We start from the raw sequence: 19,073 nt of genomic DNA on the forward strand, positions 1-19,073 counted from the left end.
GGCAGCTGGGGAACAAATAGAGCCGGGCTGGTTTACATCATAAATAGCTCACCAGCGTGAAACGGCCGCGTTAACTCCCATCCTCCCAGGAGCTACACTGCCATCCTGCGCCTGAGCCCCCGGTCACCCCACACACACGCCCACGGGGCGGCAGCTGCTTTATTATTTTACACAGAAAGCAAAAAGCATCCAAAAATGCAATACAGGCTCTAAAAATCAGAGTGCCAGGGGAAGCTTTTAACGGGGTGTTGCTGTTTGATCTCCACAGTCGCTCCATGGCAGAGCGGGTGCTGCAAGACAGCCCCTCCCACTGCAGGGGAGATGCTGGCACGCACCTGGCCCCCATCCACATCCCAAATAAACTGCAGGCCTGTGAAGCAGCTTTGTGAAGGCACTGTCATCCTCCCTCCCAAGGACCAGGGAGCAGAAACTTTTGAAGAAACAGAGGAATTGAAACCAAAGAGATAAAAGTAAGCAGTGGCAGTGGGCTCGAGTGCTCCCTCACCACGCTGAGTGGGATGGCGTGGACAATCACAGGCTGGGGGGCTGGTTTTCAGGAGCACCTCTAAAGGATCTGTACTTTTCCCAGGCAAGTTTACTCACCTTCCGCCTACCTCCCCAAAGCTCCGCCGACTGAAGCACCAGCTGTCCATCTGAACAGCAAGAATTCAGAGCGCGGGGAAGGAGCATTGAAAGCAGAAACGTGTACACCAACTTTTACTATGCATATTAATAAATATTCTTTATTTAAATTTTGCACATTGCGCTTTAACATATTACATCCAAAACATTTTGCAAATGGATGTCTACTTTGTAAAATCTTATATTCAGCTCATTGTCATTCTGTACAGAATTATAGGTACAACATTACTTTGCCACTAGTTTGCTTTTTGTAAGTGTCACAGTAAGAGAAACATTTAATGAAAAGAGATGGCTTAAATTATAAGAGAGGCTTGCACAGCTACTCAACTAAAGATACAAGCCTGAAGAAAGAACAAAATTAATGAAATCACCTCCACCAGCCTCCCCTCAAAAAAAACCAAGAAAAAAAGAATCACATTAATTTAAGATAAAATTTTGCCATAAGTCACTAAATTAAGTTTTTGAAAGAGAAGGCGCAGTAGTCATCTTGAGAATTTCAGTGAAAGACAGAGCTATTTTATTGTATTTAGTTCGCTCCAGCTGTTGTCAACCAACCGTTACAAATGGGCCCCTTGTGATCATTTAAGCGGCAGTATTTATTAAATTTCTCCTTCAGATGCTGTCGGTATTGTTCTCTATTGCTGTAAAAAGACTTGTTGTTTGCCATAAAGGACTGTATTTCATCTTGTGAGATAAAGATTTCCTCATCAGAAGTGCATTCAGACTCATCCTACAAATGAAAACAGGCATTTAAGAACTCGAGCACTGTGCAGCACACCTGGCCTGCCACTGTACACACTGTCTGCAGCTGCTCTGAAGAAAATACGCAGCCTTCGTGTCACGACACAAGTCGTAGCTGGCTAATCCAGTCACCCGATTCACACGCAATGCTCTGCAATTTTTTGGGTAACAAGCAGCTTATACAGTCATAAGATCTACCAGAATAAGCTTCAGAGCCTTAGCACGTTGCTGTTGAAAGAGGATGGCTTTTATTAGAGGTGTTTGTTTGTTTGTTTAAAAAAACAGAAGAAAAAGGATGCAAAGCAAGGAGAAGGAAGGAAAGGGAGAGAGAAGAAAGCTGTCCAAGGAGCCTGTAGTGGGAAGTAATATTTGAGGTATGAAGGCAGCAATAATGCCCACTTCATTTTATGGAATAATACAATCCTTGATAATGAATTCTTATAATACAAGTTCTGTCACTTGCACTCCAGTGACAGGCAATTTCTCCTCCCTCTGCCAAGCATCTGAGTTACACACTTTACAGAGCACACGCAAAGGCAAACAAACCAAACACTGGGAGAGTAAGCTGCGAGTTGTAGGTTCAGTTACATTCTCTCTCTTTTAACAGTTTCTCACTGGGATTTGTGTTCTAAACCCCATCCTCCCTCCCAAGGATTTAAAGCTGTAGGCTACAACCTAAAATTCAAAGGAAGTGGTTACTTACAAGGAGTTCCACTAAGCTCTTGGCACCTTTTCCAGTATCGGGAACAAGTGACATTTCTGTAGATTCTGCAAACTGTGACACATTTTTCATATGCTCAAACCAAGGCGACTGCTGCCCACTTTTTTCTGAGCTACAGCAGCTTTCAGCATGTGTGTCTTTGGTCTTGTCGCGATGAAACTCTGTGTGCATGATATTTCCTGAGGTCTCTCTGTTACCTGGATCTGCCATACAGCTTCCAAGTTTCTGAATCTAAAATTGAAAAGAGCCCTTAATGAACTACTAGTAGTGTTAAACCTGAAACATTCAGTGGAAGCAGGAGGGGAAGAGTAAAGGAAAAAGTTCAAAACCAGAGCGAGGATTATATATTGTTTAAATGCATGTGCCTGGGGAGGAGGGAGGAATGGCTCGTTCATTCCCTGAGAGTGCACAGAAGTGCACATCCTTAGGAGAACAGGAAAGAAGAGGCTCCTTCCACCACAACCTATTCTAGGAAGGACCTCGAGTTCAAAACGTGGATGGAGAGGTAACAAAGATCCTCGTTGCCCCACATACAGCATTAGTCACAACTGAAATCCGAAATACTTTTCTAACTATTTCAGAATGTATGCATTTAAATAAGCATTCAGTAATAGCTGTGTTCCTTACATGTTCGTTCTCACACTTCAAAGTTTTACTTTTCTTTTTCTTCTTTTTGTTTTTGCCTTTTGTGTTACTCTCTTCCGAATTAGCCCAACATTCCACACAGCTATCTCCATCCTCCTCTTTGTCATCACAGCGATGGACACATGAATCATCTCCTGCAAAAGACAGGGAATTTTCTTCTCAGATATGTTAAGTTTTGTGGCTACTAAACCAATGCTATGTTCTTACCAAACCTACCATTTTCATCATGGTTGCAGATGCCTTCAGTGCAGGCCACATCTGACCCCTCTCGAGATCCTGTTTCGCTGCCCTCCATGCTAGATGAATAGCCGCAATCGCTACCATTACAATGTGGAGATAAACCTGAGACAAAGTAAAAAGTTACAGTCATCTCTAGTAGCTGCTGCATGTTCTTTAGTTACACCTCTAACAAGAAAGAAGTCTTTAAAAAGAAAAGTTATCTTTAAAAATAGCTGAGCCCTGTTTACCCCATAGATGGTAAATGCTTTTAAAAGCAACAAATAATGACATTTAACATACCTTTCTTAATTTTAGGTGAACCTAATAGGGTACCACTGCTAGGACAGGTGCAAGAAGTGCTTTCATTAGTAACAATAACTTCTACACAGTTGTTAGCTTCTTCGTTGCTACCACAGGCTTTGCAACTACTTTCTGTGAAGTTCGAATTTTCCTTAAAACAAAAACAAAAAAATACAAGTATTGCAAGTACTAAAAGTAGCTCAGCCAGTATCTTTATAAAGGATACTCTTTCCACAAGAAAAAACAGCTGATACTAACTGGTAACAACCACAGCATTGCTTATAATTCTTCAGAAGTAGAAGACAACTGAAAATAAAAACCAAACAAACCACAAACCCCTGCTTTCCCCACAATAATATGACCTACAATTAGCCCATTAAGTTCAGTCAAGAGATCCAGAATAATTATTGCACTTACTTAGTCAATTAAAGCTCTCCCCTCCCCAAAAATGTAATTATAATTGTCTGCAACTAGCATTCGAATTCTGATATTCTAAGTGATCATTAAGAAATGGTAGTTGAAAAATATTCTAGCATAATCTGACCCTCTAGATTTAGGATTTAAAAAACAAACAAACAAAACAAACCAAAAACAACAACAAAGCCACCAAACCCCCAAAAGCCAGGGAGTTCCAGGCAAATACTTTACAAAAAGATGGTACTAATCTGAAAAAGTATTAAATTCCACTAGTGATCAAAGCCCAGTTCCCAAAACTGAACTCGAGTGAAAACCTCTCAAGAATTCTAACATGGAACAGCAAGCTGATGAATGAAGCACCAAATTAGCAGTCGAGTTATTTACCCCCAGCAGAAAGCCACAGCTATCGACGTTTACCTTTGCTTGATTTATTTCCTTCTCTTCTGTTGCCTGCAAAGGAGCAGGGATCTCACACACACACTTATTTTTCCGTCTGTTCTTCCGTTTTTGGCGCTTCTTCTCTTGTTTAAGCTCTCGCACTCTTTCTTCTTCTGAAAATTCTTCACAGAGCTGTTCCAACCGACTAATACCCTGCACTTTTTCCACAGCCATCTGTTTATAAGAGGTTAGATCTATTTATAGATGTTAACACAATTCAAGCTTTCACATTTATAAAAAAGGAGGAAGAAAATAGCTGGTAAGTACTTTTTATAATAAAGTCACAGCAACACAACTATTGACTGTAGAAGAAAAACACCTATCCAGATTTAGTCACTAAATTTAGATTGCTGGAGAAGACACACGTACAGGGGTAGCACTGCATTTAAATTATGGCCCAAATTCCCAATTTTCAGTTAAAAGTTGCAGACTTGAATGTTTTTTTGGATGTGTGTTTACATGGTAGATACTCTGATTATCTAACACAGCAGCACAGAAAAACACATTAGAACTACTGCTACAGAATTCCTGCAGCTCTTTGTCGAGGGTAACCAGTGAAAAATCTAGCTGATTTTCTAGGCAGGTCAATTTTGAAGTAAAGATGTATCTCAAAATATAGCAAGTATCTAAATATGTTCCTTAAAAATAAGTTTAGAACAATATCACAATGGCACGTCTACATATGGAGTTACAAGAATCTAGTTAAACTAGTCAACTATTCCGGATCAATGCTCCTACAGAGGTAAAAATAATTCTCTTTTTTTTTCCCCCCATCCCAGATCACCCTGGGAACTCCTTCAGCCAAAATGAAACATCATCTTTCCCACTCACCTTAGAAAAGGACTCCATATAAAGATATAGCAGTTCTACACTTCAAATTCATAGCCAACCATGCATACCAGTATAATTACCTGAGCTTTACAATCTAAATGAGTAGCACCATACTTTACTAGATTAAAAAAACATCAAGACAAAACCTGACAAAAATGTCACAGTGTACCCAGTCCAACGCCACTTCCACAGCATTATAAGTCTTTAAAAAAATTACTTCTAAAAAAACCTCCAAGAACTAACTAGACTGGGGTGCCACTGTGATCTTTCTCAAATTGATTTTTTTCTTCCTCCTCTGATGTTTTACAAGTTTTTAGACAGAGCAGTCATTTTGAATGGAAGATAAGCAAAACAGAAGAGATTTATGTTGTGCCGAAGGGGAAGTATACTACTGGCATACGTTAAAGGAACTGCATGGATTTCTGTCTGAAGTCCAAGATCCCACAAGATTACAGCGTGCATTTGGAACATGCCGAATGCAAGAGTTAGCAGTCGTGTCTGTAATCCAAAAGCACATCCTCCATTTTTACTAATAAGACAAAACTGTTGCAGCCAGTGCTACTTTAAATGCTGTCAGGTAGAAATACCTTCACTGTGAATTAAAAACACAGAAGAGCCCACGTAGTGTAACGTGCAGCCTGGAAAGTAAAAGCAGCAAGCCTCAACCTTTTATGTTCTAGTAGACTTCACATCGGAACGCAACTCAGTTGTGCTATGCATTGATTCTACACAACTGCTGCCTGCAGTGAACAAGGGACTGCAGCCCAATGTTAGTAGAAAGCAGAAAAATAACTTCAGTGAAAATGCACCCAGTTACTACAGCAATTCAAATACAAGTTAGATAAAATTTGATTTTTACCTCAAAGCTTTTGCGTAAAGCATCAACACCCAGGTAAAAAAGCATCTGCCACGTCTGTTCCTCAGCCCGCAACTTTTGCCAGATTCGGTGCAATCTTTCATAAAGATGAATACCAAGGCAGGTCAAAACTTCTTCTTGGGCTATGTCTATTGTCTTAGCATGCCTTTCTCTTCGTCTAAAGGAAGGGTTGAACCAAAGTATAGCACAGTTAAAGCAGCTGGAAGGCTACCAAGAGATCAAAGCAGTTCAAAGATGTATTTTCTTTATGTACAACTGAAGATACGTTTGCATGAACAGCTTTTTAAATCAAGTTCTGCTGTGCTGCATGCAGATGCAAAATAGAAAGGACCAGGTTAAAACCACCACTACATTCCTGACATGATAATCTGTGCACAGCATTCAAACCTGTGACTTCTCAAGGTGTTGCCCCAGCAGTCTCTGCTTGCCCCTACTAGGAGGGATCAGCAGAGTCTTAATGTCAAAGAGATGCAGCCATTTTGTTTCCTAGAATTTGTATTTAGTTAACTGAAGCTGAATAAACACACATAGAAGTTTACACATTAATTACTGTACAAATTAAAAATATTTCAGCATTAATCTGTATCGATCATCTATTAAGGAAAAATCATTATAAAAGGATTTACCCTCCTAAACAAAGAGTTATGATGCTCAGAATAGTGTTTGTTATTGGAAAATTTTAAGATGCTAAAACAGATTCAGAAATATCAATAATATACAAATGGTGACAAAACTAAATTAACACTTGGCATTTGGTAAAACTGTCAACCAAGGTTCTCTTTCTATTTCGCATATTTTGAACACCTCAGGGGAAAAGCAGGCAGCTCTAGTGGGTGAACAAATGAACTAGAAGACATTTGGCAATATTTTTCAGTCTTGCCTTCAGAGTTAAATGCACTTTAAAGTCAAAAGCACATACAAAATTTTCACTACTTTGAAGCACTATCTCAAAAGCCTACTTCAACATGAACATTTACATCCAGAAGTTTATTATGCAGCAAGGAGGCAAAAATCACTTTTGCAAAAGACATTCAATAATAAAATAAAGAAGCAAAGCGCTAGATAGCCCACTCTAGCAAATTACATACTCATACCCTCCTGCGAACTCTGGTTCGGCTCGACCCAAGAGGTGCGCGATGAAATCTGTTTCGCAGCACACGTGTATGTGGCGCTCGTGGGGACAGCAGCGCAAGCCCTCGTAGAGCGCGGCGCAGTAGCCCTTCTCTTTGCTGCAGTCTAGCTCGCCAATAAGAATATTGTATGCCCGAAGGACTTTATTTTTGCAGTCAGTGCAAAACCTGTGTGAAAACAGAACATAACAGGACTGAATTCTTATTGAAGCAGAAACGTAGACCCACGTAATCTAAGTTACGATACACTGAGCTATTTCACAGAGCATGCTATATTTAAACTGGGTCACATAAGGTTTATGTTACTTCAACAGGTAAAATCGTAAGACTTTGGCAGTAAGCCACCTAAGTTTACTATACATATTATGCTGCCTATCATATATTACAAGTCTGGATATCAACTTTCATGCTCCAAGGCATAAATCAGGCTACTTGTTAATATGAAAAAATTCCTATATGGATATGCAATTCCACGGTCGCTCAAAGATCAGAAATCTAATAGTGAACAAATGGAATCATTAGTACAAGCCAGGATAAAATCTCTCTCAAGTAAAAACACTCCAAGTTACTTTATAGCAATTACTTAAAGTGGACTCAAGTGAGTGATAAGCAGTAAGAAAAAAAGTTTCCTCTGTTGCCTGCTGTATAAGAGCAACATTTCCACTACAAGCACCTTCAAACATATTTTTAATTATTAGATTACTGCACAGATAGCCAAACAAGATTTATTTATAACACAACATATTCAATTTAAACATGTGATAGCTCAGATAACTGAGAAAAGCTTTGTTATGAAGTCCATTATAATTAAAATACAACCAAATTAAGCTCATTCTAGTTTATAAGAGGCGCAGTCTTCAAGAAGCTACAAAACCTCTTGCTGCATCATCCTAAAAATGCAAGTCAGACAAGCTGCTCACATTTCAGCTTTCAGCTTGAAAAGCTGGCTCTTCACGCCATCTCTGGATGGTGTTTTTCCCTTCCCTAGTTTGTCCAGTCACTTGACAACACTAAGTCAAACATATTTTGATGTTTGATAGAGCTATGATAACTGGCTAGTTTCTGCGGTGAAAGGAGAGAAAACAGCAATATTATTGCAGGTTACCATCGGGAACTCTGCCAACACCACCTTTAATGTCACACGAGATTAAAGTTATTTTGTTTCCAAAGTGCTATTTCCACACCACCACCCCCGCACCCACCTGTGCCCCCACAGTTTCTATCAGAACCTTGAGACTACTGGAAATTAAAACTTTTTAATCAGCATGGTAGCTACTGTACACACGCAACAATAATTTGGTGGCCTGTTTTTATCCCTGCAAGAGGAAACTAAGTCATAAACAACTGTTTTAAAACAGTGATTTACAAACAACGCCAAGCCTAAAATCTGCTTCTGTTAGTTCAGTTCCCATTATTTTGAAGTTGAAAGCCTAAAAGAAGGCACAGTCCCAAACAGAGAGGCTACTGGTGAAAGACTGAAAGAATATACACAGTTTTAACAGAGAAAATCCTAAATCATAATTTAATCCTAACAAAAAAAATAAGACAAGTAGCTATGACATCATCTGAAGTCTCCACATTCCCCCTACCATAAACCACAACAGCAGGTAAAACAGAGTATTTCACTCATCCACTTTTACAATGCAATCTGGCAAGGTTCTCCATCACCATCAAGCTTATATCTTAGCTTTTAGAAGGGTATCAGAAGAGTCCTCTACACTTTTAAACATTGTGTGAACTCTACATACATTTTGATTCAACCAAAACATGCAGCACACATTCCTCAAAATGAAGGTGTGTCTTTGCTCTTTTAACATACCTGTGTTTTCGTAGATAGGTTTCTAATGTTTCTAAAAGACAACTAGAGTCAATTAAAACTACTTCATCCCTGCATTCCTGGGACATGAGCTCCCACACATCCATCCAACAACCCCTGCAAAAAAAAACCAAAACAAACCAAAACCATAAGAAACAAAAGACTGCACATTATCCTGTTAGGGGTTTAGAAAAGCAGCAAAATAAAGCATCGTTAGTTTACCTGACTCCTCCCTGGAAAGGTCCATAACGGAAAGCGATGCTACACTTGCTCTCCTTCTTCCTCCTGTCTTGACTATTTTTCTTATTTGCACTTAATTTCTCTGTACTGAGTGTCCTACTGCTCCCTTCACTGTCACATAGTATTAAAAACAATTTTTTTTTTAACTTATACCATATTGTGAACTAGTTATTTTTCCTAGACAAATGCTACGAAAATGCTACTGTGTTCTTTAATGTACTTCGAATCCTTTACAGGCTGAGCCTCAACTTCCAGTAAAGTTAGGGTCAGACATGAAATACAAATTTTACTGTCCATGTTTATCAACACAGATTCATAATGACTTTTTAAAGTTACAGTTGAAAGCCAGTTGTAATTTTTCAGAATGATACCTTAAGTATAAACATATACAAGTTTTAACACGTCTGGCAGATTAAATTTCATATGACAACTTACTTAAAAAACCCCAAAACAACCCACAAATAAAAAAGTAAAACAAAAACCCCAAACTTCTACACATCTACCGCCATAGAGAAACCATGAAACACCCTACATTAAACTTCCAAAACTTGTTAAAAACACTTTACAATGCACATTTGGATATGCTAAAAGTACACTTATAGAGTAAAGAACAAACTTTAAATAGCAAGCCATGTTTGCTTACAGGCTTGTCTACACTTGACATTTTATCAGCACGGGCATTTCTGTTTAAGCTCATGTATGGATACAGCTGAGAAGGAGAACAAGGGAAGAAGCACTGCTATTTAATAATTAGCTCCTCAAGAGTATTTATGTATGCTATTATCTAGTTTGCCAGATCGTATGGCTTGCATTTATGAGAGGTTAAAATGCTCCTTAGCCCCGAATGGAACCGAGTAGCCATAAGCCAGGCACACTGAAACCGAGGACGTCAAGTAACTCTCAAGTGGTATTAGCCAGTTACGTAACTCGTACAATTAAACACACAATTACAATTCAAAGCCTTTTTTGTGTGTGTAAAATGCCTAACAGATGCAACTCATCTGAAGAAGTTTCTGGTAATGAAGTCGAGCAGAAACTCTTAAGTTGATAAACAAAATTTGTTCTGTAAGACAATTCTCTTGGACACCTCCATGTCCAGGCTGTCAGCATATTTGCTTCCACTCAAGGCAGCAGATTTATTTGGAGAAATATCAGTACTGATACACCCTGATCACTTCTATAGCCTGACAAATGGGTATCGACTGAGCAAGCAAAGTGCAAGCGTGTTTCTCTAGCAAACTACGCTGATTGTCCACAAGCCATGTTATCAGATAAAGCTGAAAGCTTTACTTGCAGTATATTAAAATACTGCTTTTCCACATATTCCCTATTAATCTGCCAGCATTCAAAATACTGAGGGGATTTTTCCAGCATGAATTGAGGAAAAAAAGGCAACATTTTCCTCTCTATTCATTCCGTTTCACAACTGTTCCGCCTTGACAAAATGGTAAGCACAGGTTCCATGATATATGTTCTTAAACAGAAAAGATTAATCTTATTTAAAACAAAGCAAAAAAATTTAACATTTTCATAATGCTCCAAATTTGCTTTATTTTTTAAAAATGTACTCCTATACCCCTATGATCCTTTGCTTGTGTAATGTAAGCTTTAAACTAATTATATGAAAGGTCTGTAACCAAAATATAATAGGAGATAATGATTAGCTACCACTATCCTCAAGCAGCACAAGTGAAAAATCAAGTGTCAAATTCCACATGCCTAGCATCTCAGGGGATTTATCTAAACCCAGAGAGACTCGAGTCTGCATAGAAAAACACACGTCCCGTAACTGGAAACCATGACCAAGCTTTCACAGGTTGTACGCTGTACAACCAGAAGCAGAACACAACTGACTGAAAAAGGTTCTGGACACTCCAACTAAGCATAGTAGTCCAATTTAATGGTCATCATATAAAAACCAAACCAAACATTGCACAAACAAGAAAACCGCTCAAAATCTACAACAGATTTACAGGGAGTGGTTTTCTGGTTAACCAGCTGGAATAAACCATTTCAGCTTCAAGACACAGAAGTATATATCAGCATTTTTTTCACTGCTGTATTCAAAACATGCTGTCACATTTTGAGAAAATACGTTTTACAGACTTTTAGTTTTAACCCTGCAGCCCAACCACAATAAAGCCCTTTACTAGTTGTGCAAGGCATTTTTAATAATCCTAAGTAAAATTATGTATATTTGTTTAGCATGTACCCTTTCACCTCAATGTGAGGAAAAACTGCTGATCAATCATTTTGGTGTAGAGCACAAAAACCAGTTTGTCTTTCTAGAGCATTGTTTATATCACAATGCAGAAGCCATCCATGCCCTGAGCAGACTATATTCCAAATTATGTCAGATGAAATATAAAAAGCACAGAGAGCACTGGTTTGTAATGGCCAAGTTGTGTTTTGGCAATTGGTTTTGAAATTAAACATGGATGTTTATATTAAAAAACCACCACAAACAAAACAGCCCATCACCAAGCAAAAGATCCAACAGCCAAGAGGCAAAAATAAAACAGCCAGAAGTAACAAGGAAAATTTGGGAAATAGCTGATTTCATATAGTAGCCTTAAACTTTCTATGAAAGCATCACCAGGTGCCTTAGCGAGCTTTAACAAAGGGCAGTGGGACAACTCTCACACTGAGGAAGGAGTAAAGATCTTAGGTTGGCAGGGCAGAAGACCTTATTCCACTAGTTTTGTCTAAAGATTAACCATCCTACTGATGAGACTGTTGCTCTTACCGCACTAAAAAGGGCTAACTACCATCTTACAAAAACCTATGATGGAGAAAGGCTCATGCCCTACAACGTACACTGCCCAAAACTCCTGCCTGGGTGCCTCTGTTCCCCTCCCTCACAACTATTTGAGTCTACTATAATCCAAACATCTTGGAGATTACTACTCTGGCAAACAGATAACAGCATAAGAATTGATCTCAATGCTTAAAAATATATTAGTATTAATAGTTTGGTTCCTTTAAATATTTTAGATTGAATCCTGTGTGTTCAACACAAACTTACCCTAAAGGTTTTGGTTTGTGTGTGTCCAGGGAGTGTAACTGACATCTCTTGTTCTTCTTACTTTTGGGAATTGCATCAATCATATCATTCAGTTTGGACCTACAGAAAAAACAGTAACTTAGTATTTTGAAAACCTGGTTATACAGAGAAATTTTAAAGGGTCTGACTCAGTTCATGTATCAGAAACAAGTATGCTAATGAACATTAAATCTAAAACTTTCCTCCTGTCCCCCATTTTTACTCCTTATAACATACAATCCTGCAGTACACAAAGAAAATACAGTATAGATTTTCCAGACAAACCCTAGCAAGCAAGATAAAGACAACCCACATCTAAAAAGCTATTGCATAACTTCGTAAATAACAGACCTTGAGCAATGACATCTATTTCAAAAGCACAGGGAACCACTAAGACCACTTTATCAAGTTACACTACCTCACCCTCCACATCTCAATATCCCCAGCTCTGCACTAACCTTTCCTACTTCTCACTGGCCTGCTAACTGGAGCAAGAAGTAGAATGAGCAGAAGCCAACTGGAAGGTAAAGGCACACTGTGGTGAGCAGCCACTGTTTGTTCTGCTGACAGCTGAGAAACAAATGGCACTGAGACTGAGGCTACTTACTGTGTTAGCCAAACCCAGAAGGTTTCGCTTGCCCAGTGTTACCTTTCTACCCAAGACCTACCACAAGTCTGGGGGTTTTTTTGTTTTGTTTTCAGTGAGAAGAGAGGTGGGCAGGGAGGCTGTTAATTTTTTAAAAAAATTTACTTTTTACACACAAAGTAGAGGAGCAAAGAAACACTCAACAAGTCAAATGCACACGAAGTAGCTTCCATTTTCCTCAGATTATTATTATCTGAGCAGTTCTAAGACAGGTGTGCATCTAACTTACCCATGCACGTAAAACAATGTATAAAGCTTCTTTGCATCAGTCATACAGCTTCGAGTTACAGAAAGAACCCCCTTTGGCCCTACTGTTAGGGGCTCAAGTGCTGGATTTCCAGACTCAACAAGCTGAGAAAACAGACGTTCCACGCTACGGCGGCAGCCGACGCACGGGACCAGCTGAGAAAGCGCGCTCAAAACTTCACGCGATGTCACCATCATGGCAATATTTAGATCCTGCTGTTTAAGCATGCTGTGTCTCTAAAAAGAAGAATGAGAAATTAAATCATTTTAAAAAAAAACCCCAAAAACCAAACACATCTTGAACTGTTCCAAGACTTCTTTACCTTCATCAGAATTTCCTTATCAAAATACAACTGGAAGTGGAAACACTGTCAGTGCTCAGAGTTTCTGGTCACTGTCTAACATCTTTCTCCTCTTGTTCTCTCCTCCTACCACTCAAATGAGCAAATGCTGTTTCCAAACAAATGGCACACCTCCCTACCCTTACCAGGAAGCCCTTTTTCCTCCACCTCAGCACAAATGTTTTAGTAAAGGGTCTCACATACAACTCTGCAAGTTTTCATCTTCTATTCACACTTGTTTTATCTTTGGCACAGAGAAATTCCTGGATTCTCAGTGGCATATATGGAAATCTCATTTACAACAAACTTGCTCTGTTCAGACCAGGACAATTTAGCAGTATTTTTTTCCTGGAAGGCTAAATGGCATTTCACATTACAATTCTAATAGCTGAAACTTCAAAAAAGCACACATTGCTATTCAGGGTGAAACGCTGTACTTCAGTAGCGAACGTTCAATGTGCGCTAATAATAGAACATTAAAGGTAACACCTTCTACTACTCTTTACGTCAATAAACAATGTTAGGAGCTTCTCCTGGTTCCTCTGTCAAACACATCCAGACACACATATACACAAAAAGCACATACCCTTCTATTGCTTCTTCTAACTGCTAAATTACTGGCTTGGACTTCACCAACACTGAACTGCCACTAGCACGGCTATACAGAAGAGAGAGTTTCCTCCTCACACACCAATCAACGCATCTACACTTAGATTATCAGCACTACTGGTGCTCTCCAACATAATCTGTAAAAGCAGAGTCCTGCCAGTGTATTAATTGCCATTTTTCCCTGGTTATACAAAGTACAGCTCTGTAAGTACTGTTGTATCTATACAGAAAATATTTTGCCACTATAGCATTTTCTGTATTATTGTTGTATTACACCACTTAAACATTCCTAATGTAGAAATTACCTGTCAACTTCTGGAGAAAGAAAGAAAAGACCACACAACATATCAATCACACGGAACGTGTACATACATCAATTGAAAAGAGAAAATATTTCCAGCTGATTTTATGTAATAGGTGTTATGAAAAGCAAAGCTATGATCAGATAACATTTAAGGCTTGTGCCCTTAAAGGCAGGCACATTAAATAATCTGACAAGCGATATCACTCTGCAATAATCCTCTTTCCTGTAATTAATAGTACCAGTTACAGCAACAGCAGGAATGAGCTATTTTCACAACACAGCTATGCTTTATATCCAGCACATGTCTGACCTGCTGCTGTCAAACCACAAGTGAAGAAGTGCAAGCTGCATATCAGCAAACCGGCCCGTTCCTTTGGACATCAAGCAGCACGATGTTTTTTATTTGCTACAGGTGTTACAGTGCTGTGGTTATTCGCCAGAGTGCTAGCAGATAAGTTTCTATAATTAAAGCCTCAGCTTCAGGGGCACCACAAAACCATCTCTCACTACTGAACTGTATATAATCTATAAACTGGCACATGAATTCTATTTTGGTATTGTACTAATCATAAGAACTCAATCTTAAGCAATGCACACTTCCACATGAAAAAGTAGTTTAGCGGTATTTAGGAAAAAAAAAAGTGTATTTAGAAACTGTAGTTTCTATGAGTTATAAGTTGGCAGTAACCAGAAGGTGCATTGTTTTTACAGCTTTCAGTTCTAACTAGATATGCAGCAATTGCCTCCTGGCGAGACAAGAGTGTATAAAAGCTGTGAAATATAGAAAATTAATGCACCTGGTATACTTTGGTACCAATATGTAACTGCACAGAGATGCTGGCATGTCTTTTAAGTCATTCCAGGAGTGACAACCTCCTAGAGAAGCGAAAGCACAAATCTAATGAAAGCAAGATCTGGCATGTGGCCTTCTTAAAAACCAGAAGGATGTATTTACCTGAATGAACTGTTTTAATTGTGCACCATTATTCTGATGTCCATCAAGGTTCAGCACGTTATCAGGAAATTCCATCACCATCTATACGTAAGAGGGTAAAAAAAAAAAAAGCTTTCAGAAAAAAGTCAAACACAGCACTGGTTTATTTTAGTTTCTTGGGGGAAATGAAATAGAAATTATGTTAAATGCTCATTCTTTTCGTGTAACTATTGGAAGCTTTGGAAAGGATAAAAATAACAGTTTAAGATAGCGAATGTTTCAGCAAAGTAACTAAATGTTTCACTCATATAATGTTCTAGAGGCAGTTTATAAATGGCAACCCTCAAATAGCTGTTACAGAGAAAGCAAAAGGTGCTGAATAGCACATCAGTATTTACATTACACTGTCTACATGACTTGAGACTGTTTCAGTTGAAGAAAAATTGTATTTCATCACACTGAGACTCAAACTGATCCAACAGCCTAACTCAATTTATAAAGCTATGGAGAAACAGTCCCAACAGTTTAACGACCGAGTCAACTCCTTCAAAGGCTAATTTAAAACCATATTAACCCAAAAAGGTACTCTGAGGTATACTTTGTTTTGTATGATCGCAGCTGCAGCTCTCAAGAGGCTCCAAGTAAAATGTTAAGCCTACAGAACAATGTGATTATTCATCAGTAATTAATAATATTTCTTTTCCAATTACTAATCAACAAAGAGGGCAATTTCTGGCAGCGACGGAAATCAGTAAAATAATTTGCAGTCAAAAATCCAACTTTACAACCCTGGAGAAAAATGAAACCAACTAGAAAAATGAGTAAAGACTGGCTTAGTTGATCTTCTTTGTCCAAACTGAGAAATATAGAAGTTATCAATATGAATATTGAAAGTTCACTATACAATCTGAAAGAAAAATAACAACAACTTTGGTTAATGTCTCTAATACCAATCAACACCAAATGAAATTGTCCAATTCATCCTTCTTCCTCCCTCCACATACCCTCAATTGTCTAGTAAAGACAGAATTCCCTGCTGTCTTTGTAACTGCTGACGCTGCCTCCAGAGAACTCTCAGATTTACTTTTACAGGCACTCAACACTGCTCCAAAATAAACATCTATTCTCTAAGGCCAGAGAGCAAGGCGATATTTTGATCTCACACGTGCTGGAATCGGAACATTACTACAGTTGCCTTATCTTTGTGCAGAACAGTGTCACAGTCCCTGCTAATTCTGACCTCTCATATTTCTTTTCCAGATTCCCTTGCACCTGCCCCGTGCACGCTGAGCAGCAGCACAAGTTTTCGCTGCAGAATTACAGGTTCCTCCATTGCTAATTTGCTGTAACTGTGGGGAATGAGCTACATGCAAAAGTAAAAGCTTTAACTGCTCATAACAGAGAGAAGAGATAAATCTGCATTTCCCCCCCGCCCCACCTTCATCTCCCACTATCAGACAACACCCTGAGGTGTTCTGTACAACAGAGTGAAATTATCAAAGACAAAATTAATTCATGTGTCTGTCTGATGAGATTTTATTAAGTGGTTAAACATCAACCACCATCACACCCTGAATGGAAGAAAAAAATCCCAGAATACCACATCAAATGCAATGCCTTCTAGAAATCATAAGAGCTGTTCAAGAAATGAAAAGGGTTAAATATTTAAACTTAACCTTTAATTTCTAGTTGAGGCATAAGAAACTGAAAAGCACGATAGTGAAAATTCATTTAGAAGAGCAGTATCACATCACACCTAAACAGCTTTCTATGCTCCCACAGAGCAATGCTACAAGATTAAGAGCATTACAGGCCATTCATTTGCTAATTTGCAACCACTGATTCACTATTTCTAGATTTAAGGCATAGATTAAGTCTGCCAGTTGACTAACAGAAATGAAGCAGTCCCATTATTTTTAAAATTTTGATTTTAAGAGGTCCACACAAGCCAGTTACTGTCAACAAACACCACTATTTTTAAAGATAATGCTGCTGATATAAAATCATGTTTCAAAGACAGCTGCATCTCTTGCAACAGCTCTCATTAAGAATTTAAAAAAATAAATTATAGAAGACTGAGACAAGGAAGTTAAAAGTTCATTCACTTGCTTCTTCAGATTTATGTAATAAAAACCTTCAGAAATCACCTAGAAATCCGACTACTTTGTAACAACAGTAACAGAACGGGAAAAAAAATGGACCTGAGATAAGATTTCTTCACGGTGAGGATGACCTGCACTTGCACAAATGCCTTTCATCCAGATGGATACAAAACTGATCTCTTCAGTCACGAGAATGGCTTGCCTCTGGTGTAAGAAGTAGAAGGACAGCAACAACGCAGTGCAATGGCACAAAGCTTGGGTCTGGCACTAAACCATGGAACTAAACGACAAATGGAATTTTAGGCCAGTTGAAGGCGGGGGCAAGGAAGAGAGAAATCTAAGATCTTAAAACTACATGGAGAATGGAGGGGGAAAATAACTTTCAAGGCATGGCCAAGACATCAAAAAACCCCAAACTTACACTATTCCTACACAGCCCTGAGTTTTCCAGGTAATAAACCACTCTAGGAGAGCTGGATATTGCTTTGGACAACTTAGGAGGAAACTTTGCCTAATGTATAAGCACAGTTAACTGGAGATGACAGACTACGTAAAGCCAAAAAAAATTGTGACATTTGGTAAATTAGTACTATGCCACCATTTATAAACGATCAAAACTAAAACACAGCAAAGACCTTCTCTTCAAATGTAACAAAAACAGTTGGGATTGAGACAGATAATCTTTAGTGCTGGGATGCAGGGCTGATACACTGCATGAAGATACTCAACTGTTTTGTTCTGGAAGATGGAAGAAATTACATTACGATGTTCATCAAGTTAGCTGATGCAAGTCAGGTATTCTCCCATATTAAAGCATGAAATTAGGAATTTAAAGCACATGCACATTTTACACCATTTAAAGTAACAGCGGTTGCCATTACACCACTGACAGCGGCAGCAATCAGATATGAATAATTAAGATACCAAATTACACTAACTCCAAATTTTATTTTCAACCCAACATTTTCAGAATTAAATTAAGAACTAAAAAACTAAGAAGAATTAAAGAACAAATAATTAAGACAAACAACAACTGGCTAGTTAGAGAATTTTTTTCTATTTTCCCCATGTTCACCCACGATGCAATTTCTGAGCCTTCCTCTAGACATGTGGGGAAGAGAAGAAAGACTACAGAGCCTCCAAGCTGCATTTAGTTCATTTTTCCACTGAATCTTCTGGAAATGGCAAAACCCCCACATTTTTTCAGTCCAGAATAACACACAGAAATTGAAACTCTCCCAGATTTGTCGCTGCAGACATGGCAGCACATTTTTAGGGACTCAGTAACCCTTACTTCAAGCCAAAGGTATCAGAAATACCTTTAGCCTTTTCTTGCCTATTTAAAAGCATGATTATTAATTACCTAGTCGTGAAGCTGGGGTTTAACATTAATATGGCTCCCTTCCTTAATTGAAAAATGGCTTTGCTCCACATTTGGGCTGGGACACCAAGACACGCTTGTCACTTAAAAACAATTTATGTGCAGGTCCCAATACAGCAATAACTTTCTTATTCTGCGGTTTGGGTGTTTTTAGAGCTGGGAATCAGATAACAGAGTTGCCACATTAAGCGCTGCTAACCCCAAGTGTTGCAAAGTCCTGAAGATGAAGGCTGCAGGAGGAAAGGAGGAGCCTGGGAGGCCTGTCTAGGGAAAAGGCCTCGCCGGGGAATTGCAACACCCCGCCCGCACACGGTGCGAGGGACAGCGGGGGTCGGCGGGGCGCAGGGACTCACCGTGAGGGTGTCATCGATGTAAAGGGGAATCTGCCTCTTCTCGAAAGGGAATTCCTCCTCCCCGTCTCTGCACACTGCAACCAGCCGCGCCATCGCT

At 38.9% G+C, this 19,073-nt stretch overlaps 1 protein-coding gene across 4 annotated transcripts; it reads right to left on the reverse strand.

The window, feature by feature from the left end:
• Window positions 1-723: 723 nt before the first annotated feature.
• Window positions 724-19,070, reverse strand: GGNBP2 (gametogenetin binding protein 2). 4 transcript variants are annotated; one of them, XM_029083619.1, is made up of 14 exons: window positions 18,977-19,069; window positions 15,162-15,242; window positions 12,936-13,189; window positions 12,043-12,141; window positions 9,000-9,128; window positions 8,781-8,894; window positions 6,926-7,129; window positions 5,814-5,988; window positions 4,103-4,297; window positions 3,269-3,419; window positions 2,966-3,091; window positions 2,732-2,883; window positions 2,087-2,335; window positions 724-1,372 (listed from the first exon to the last, which is right to left on the reverse strand). In XM_029083619.1, the coding sequence occupies exons 1-14, from the start codon at window positions 19,067-19,069 to the stop codon at window positions 1,169-1,171; spliced, it is 2,226 nt and encodes a 741-aa protein (XP_028939452.1). In that variant the 3' UTR covers window positions 724-1,168. The 4 variants fall into 4 exon arrangements, with proteins under 4 accessions (XP_028939452.1, XP_028939451.1, XP_010160776.1 ...); XM_029083618.1 differs by having other exon boundaries at window positions 6,920-7,129; XM_010162474.1 differs by lacking the exon at window positions 9,000-9,128 and having other exon boundaries at window positions 18,977-19,070.
• Between the last annotated feature and the right edge of the window lie 3 nt (window positions 19,071-19,073).

Source organism: Antrostomus carolinensis, unplaced genomic scaffold (assembly GCF_000700745.2).
Source record: "Antrostomus carolinensis isolate BGI_N321 unplaced genomic scaffold, ASM70074v2 scaffold51922, whole genome shotgun sequence".
In the NCBI taxonomy this organism is placed as follows: Eukaryota; Metazoa; Chordata; class Aves; order Caprimulgiformes; family Caprimulgidae; genus Antrostomus; species Antrostomus carolinensis.

What these genes read in the sequence shown, in the direction of transcription:
- GGNBP2 (XM_029083618.1), bottom strand. Translation starts at nt 19,069, where the DNA reads ATGGCGCGGCTGGTTGCAGTGTGCAGAGACGGGGAGGAGGAATTCCCT. An exon ending in AATTAAAACAGTTCATTCAG is followed by an intron (nt 13,190 to 15,161) that starts GTAAATACATCC and finishes TCTTCTTTTTAG; the next exon opens with AGACACAGCATGCTTAAACA. An exon ending in AGGAAATAAATCAAGCAAAG is followed by an intron (nt 3,420 to 4,102) that starts GTAAACGTCGAT and finishes TTTTGTTTTAAG; the next exon opens with GAAAATTCGAACTTCACAGA.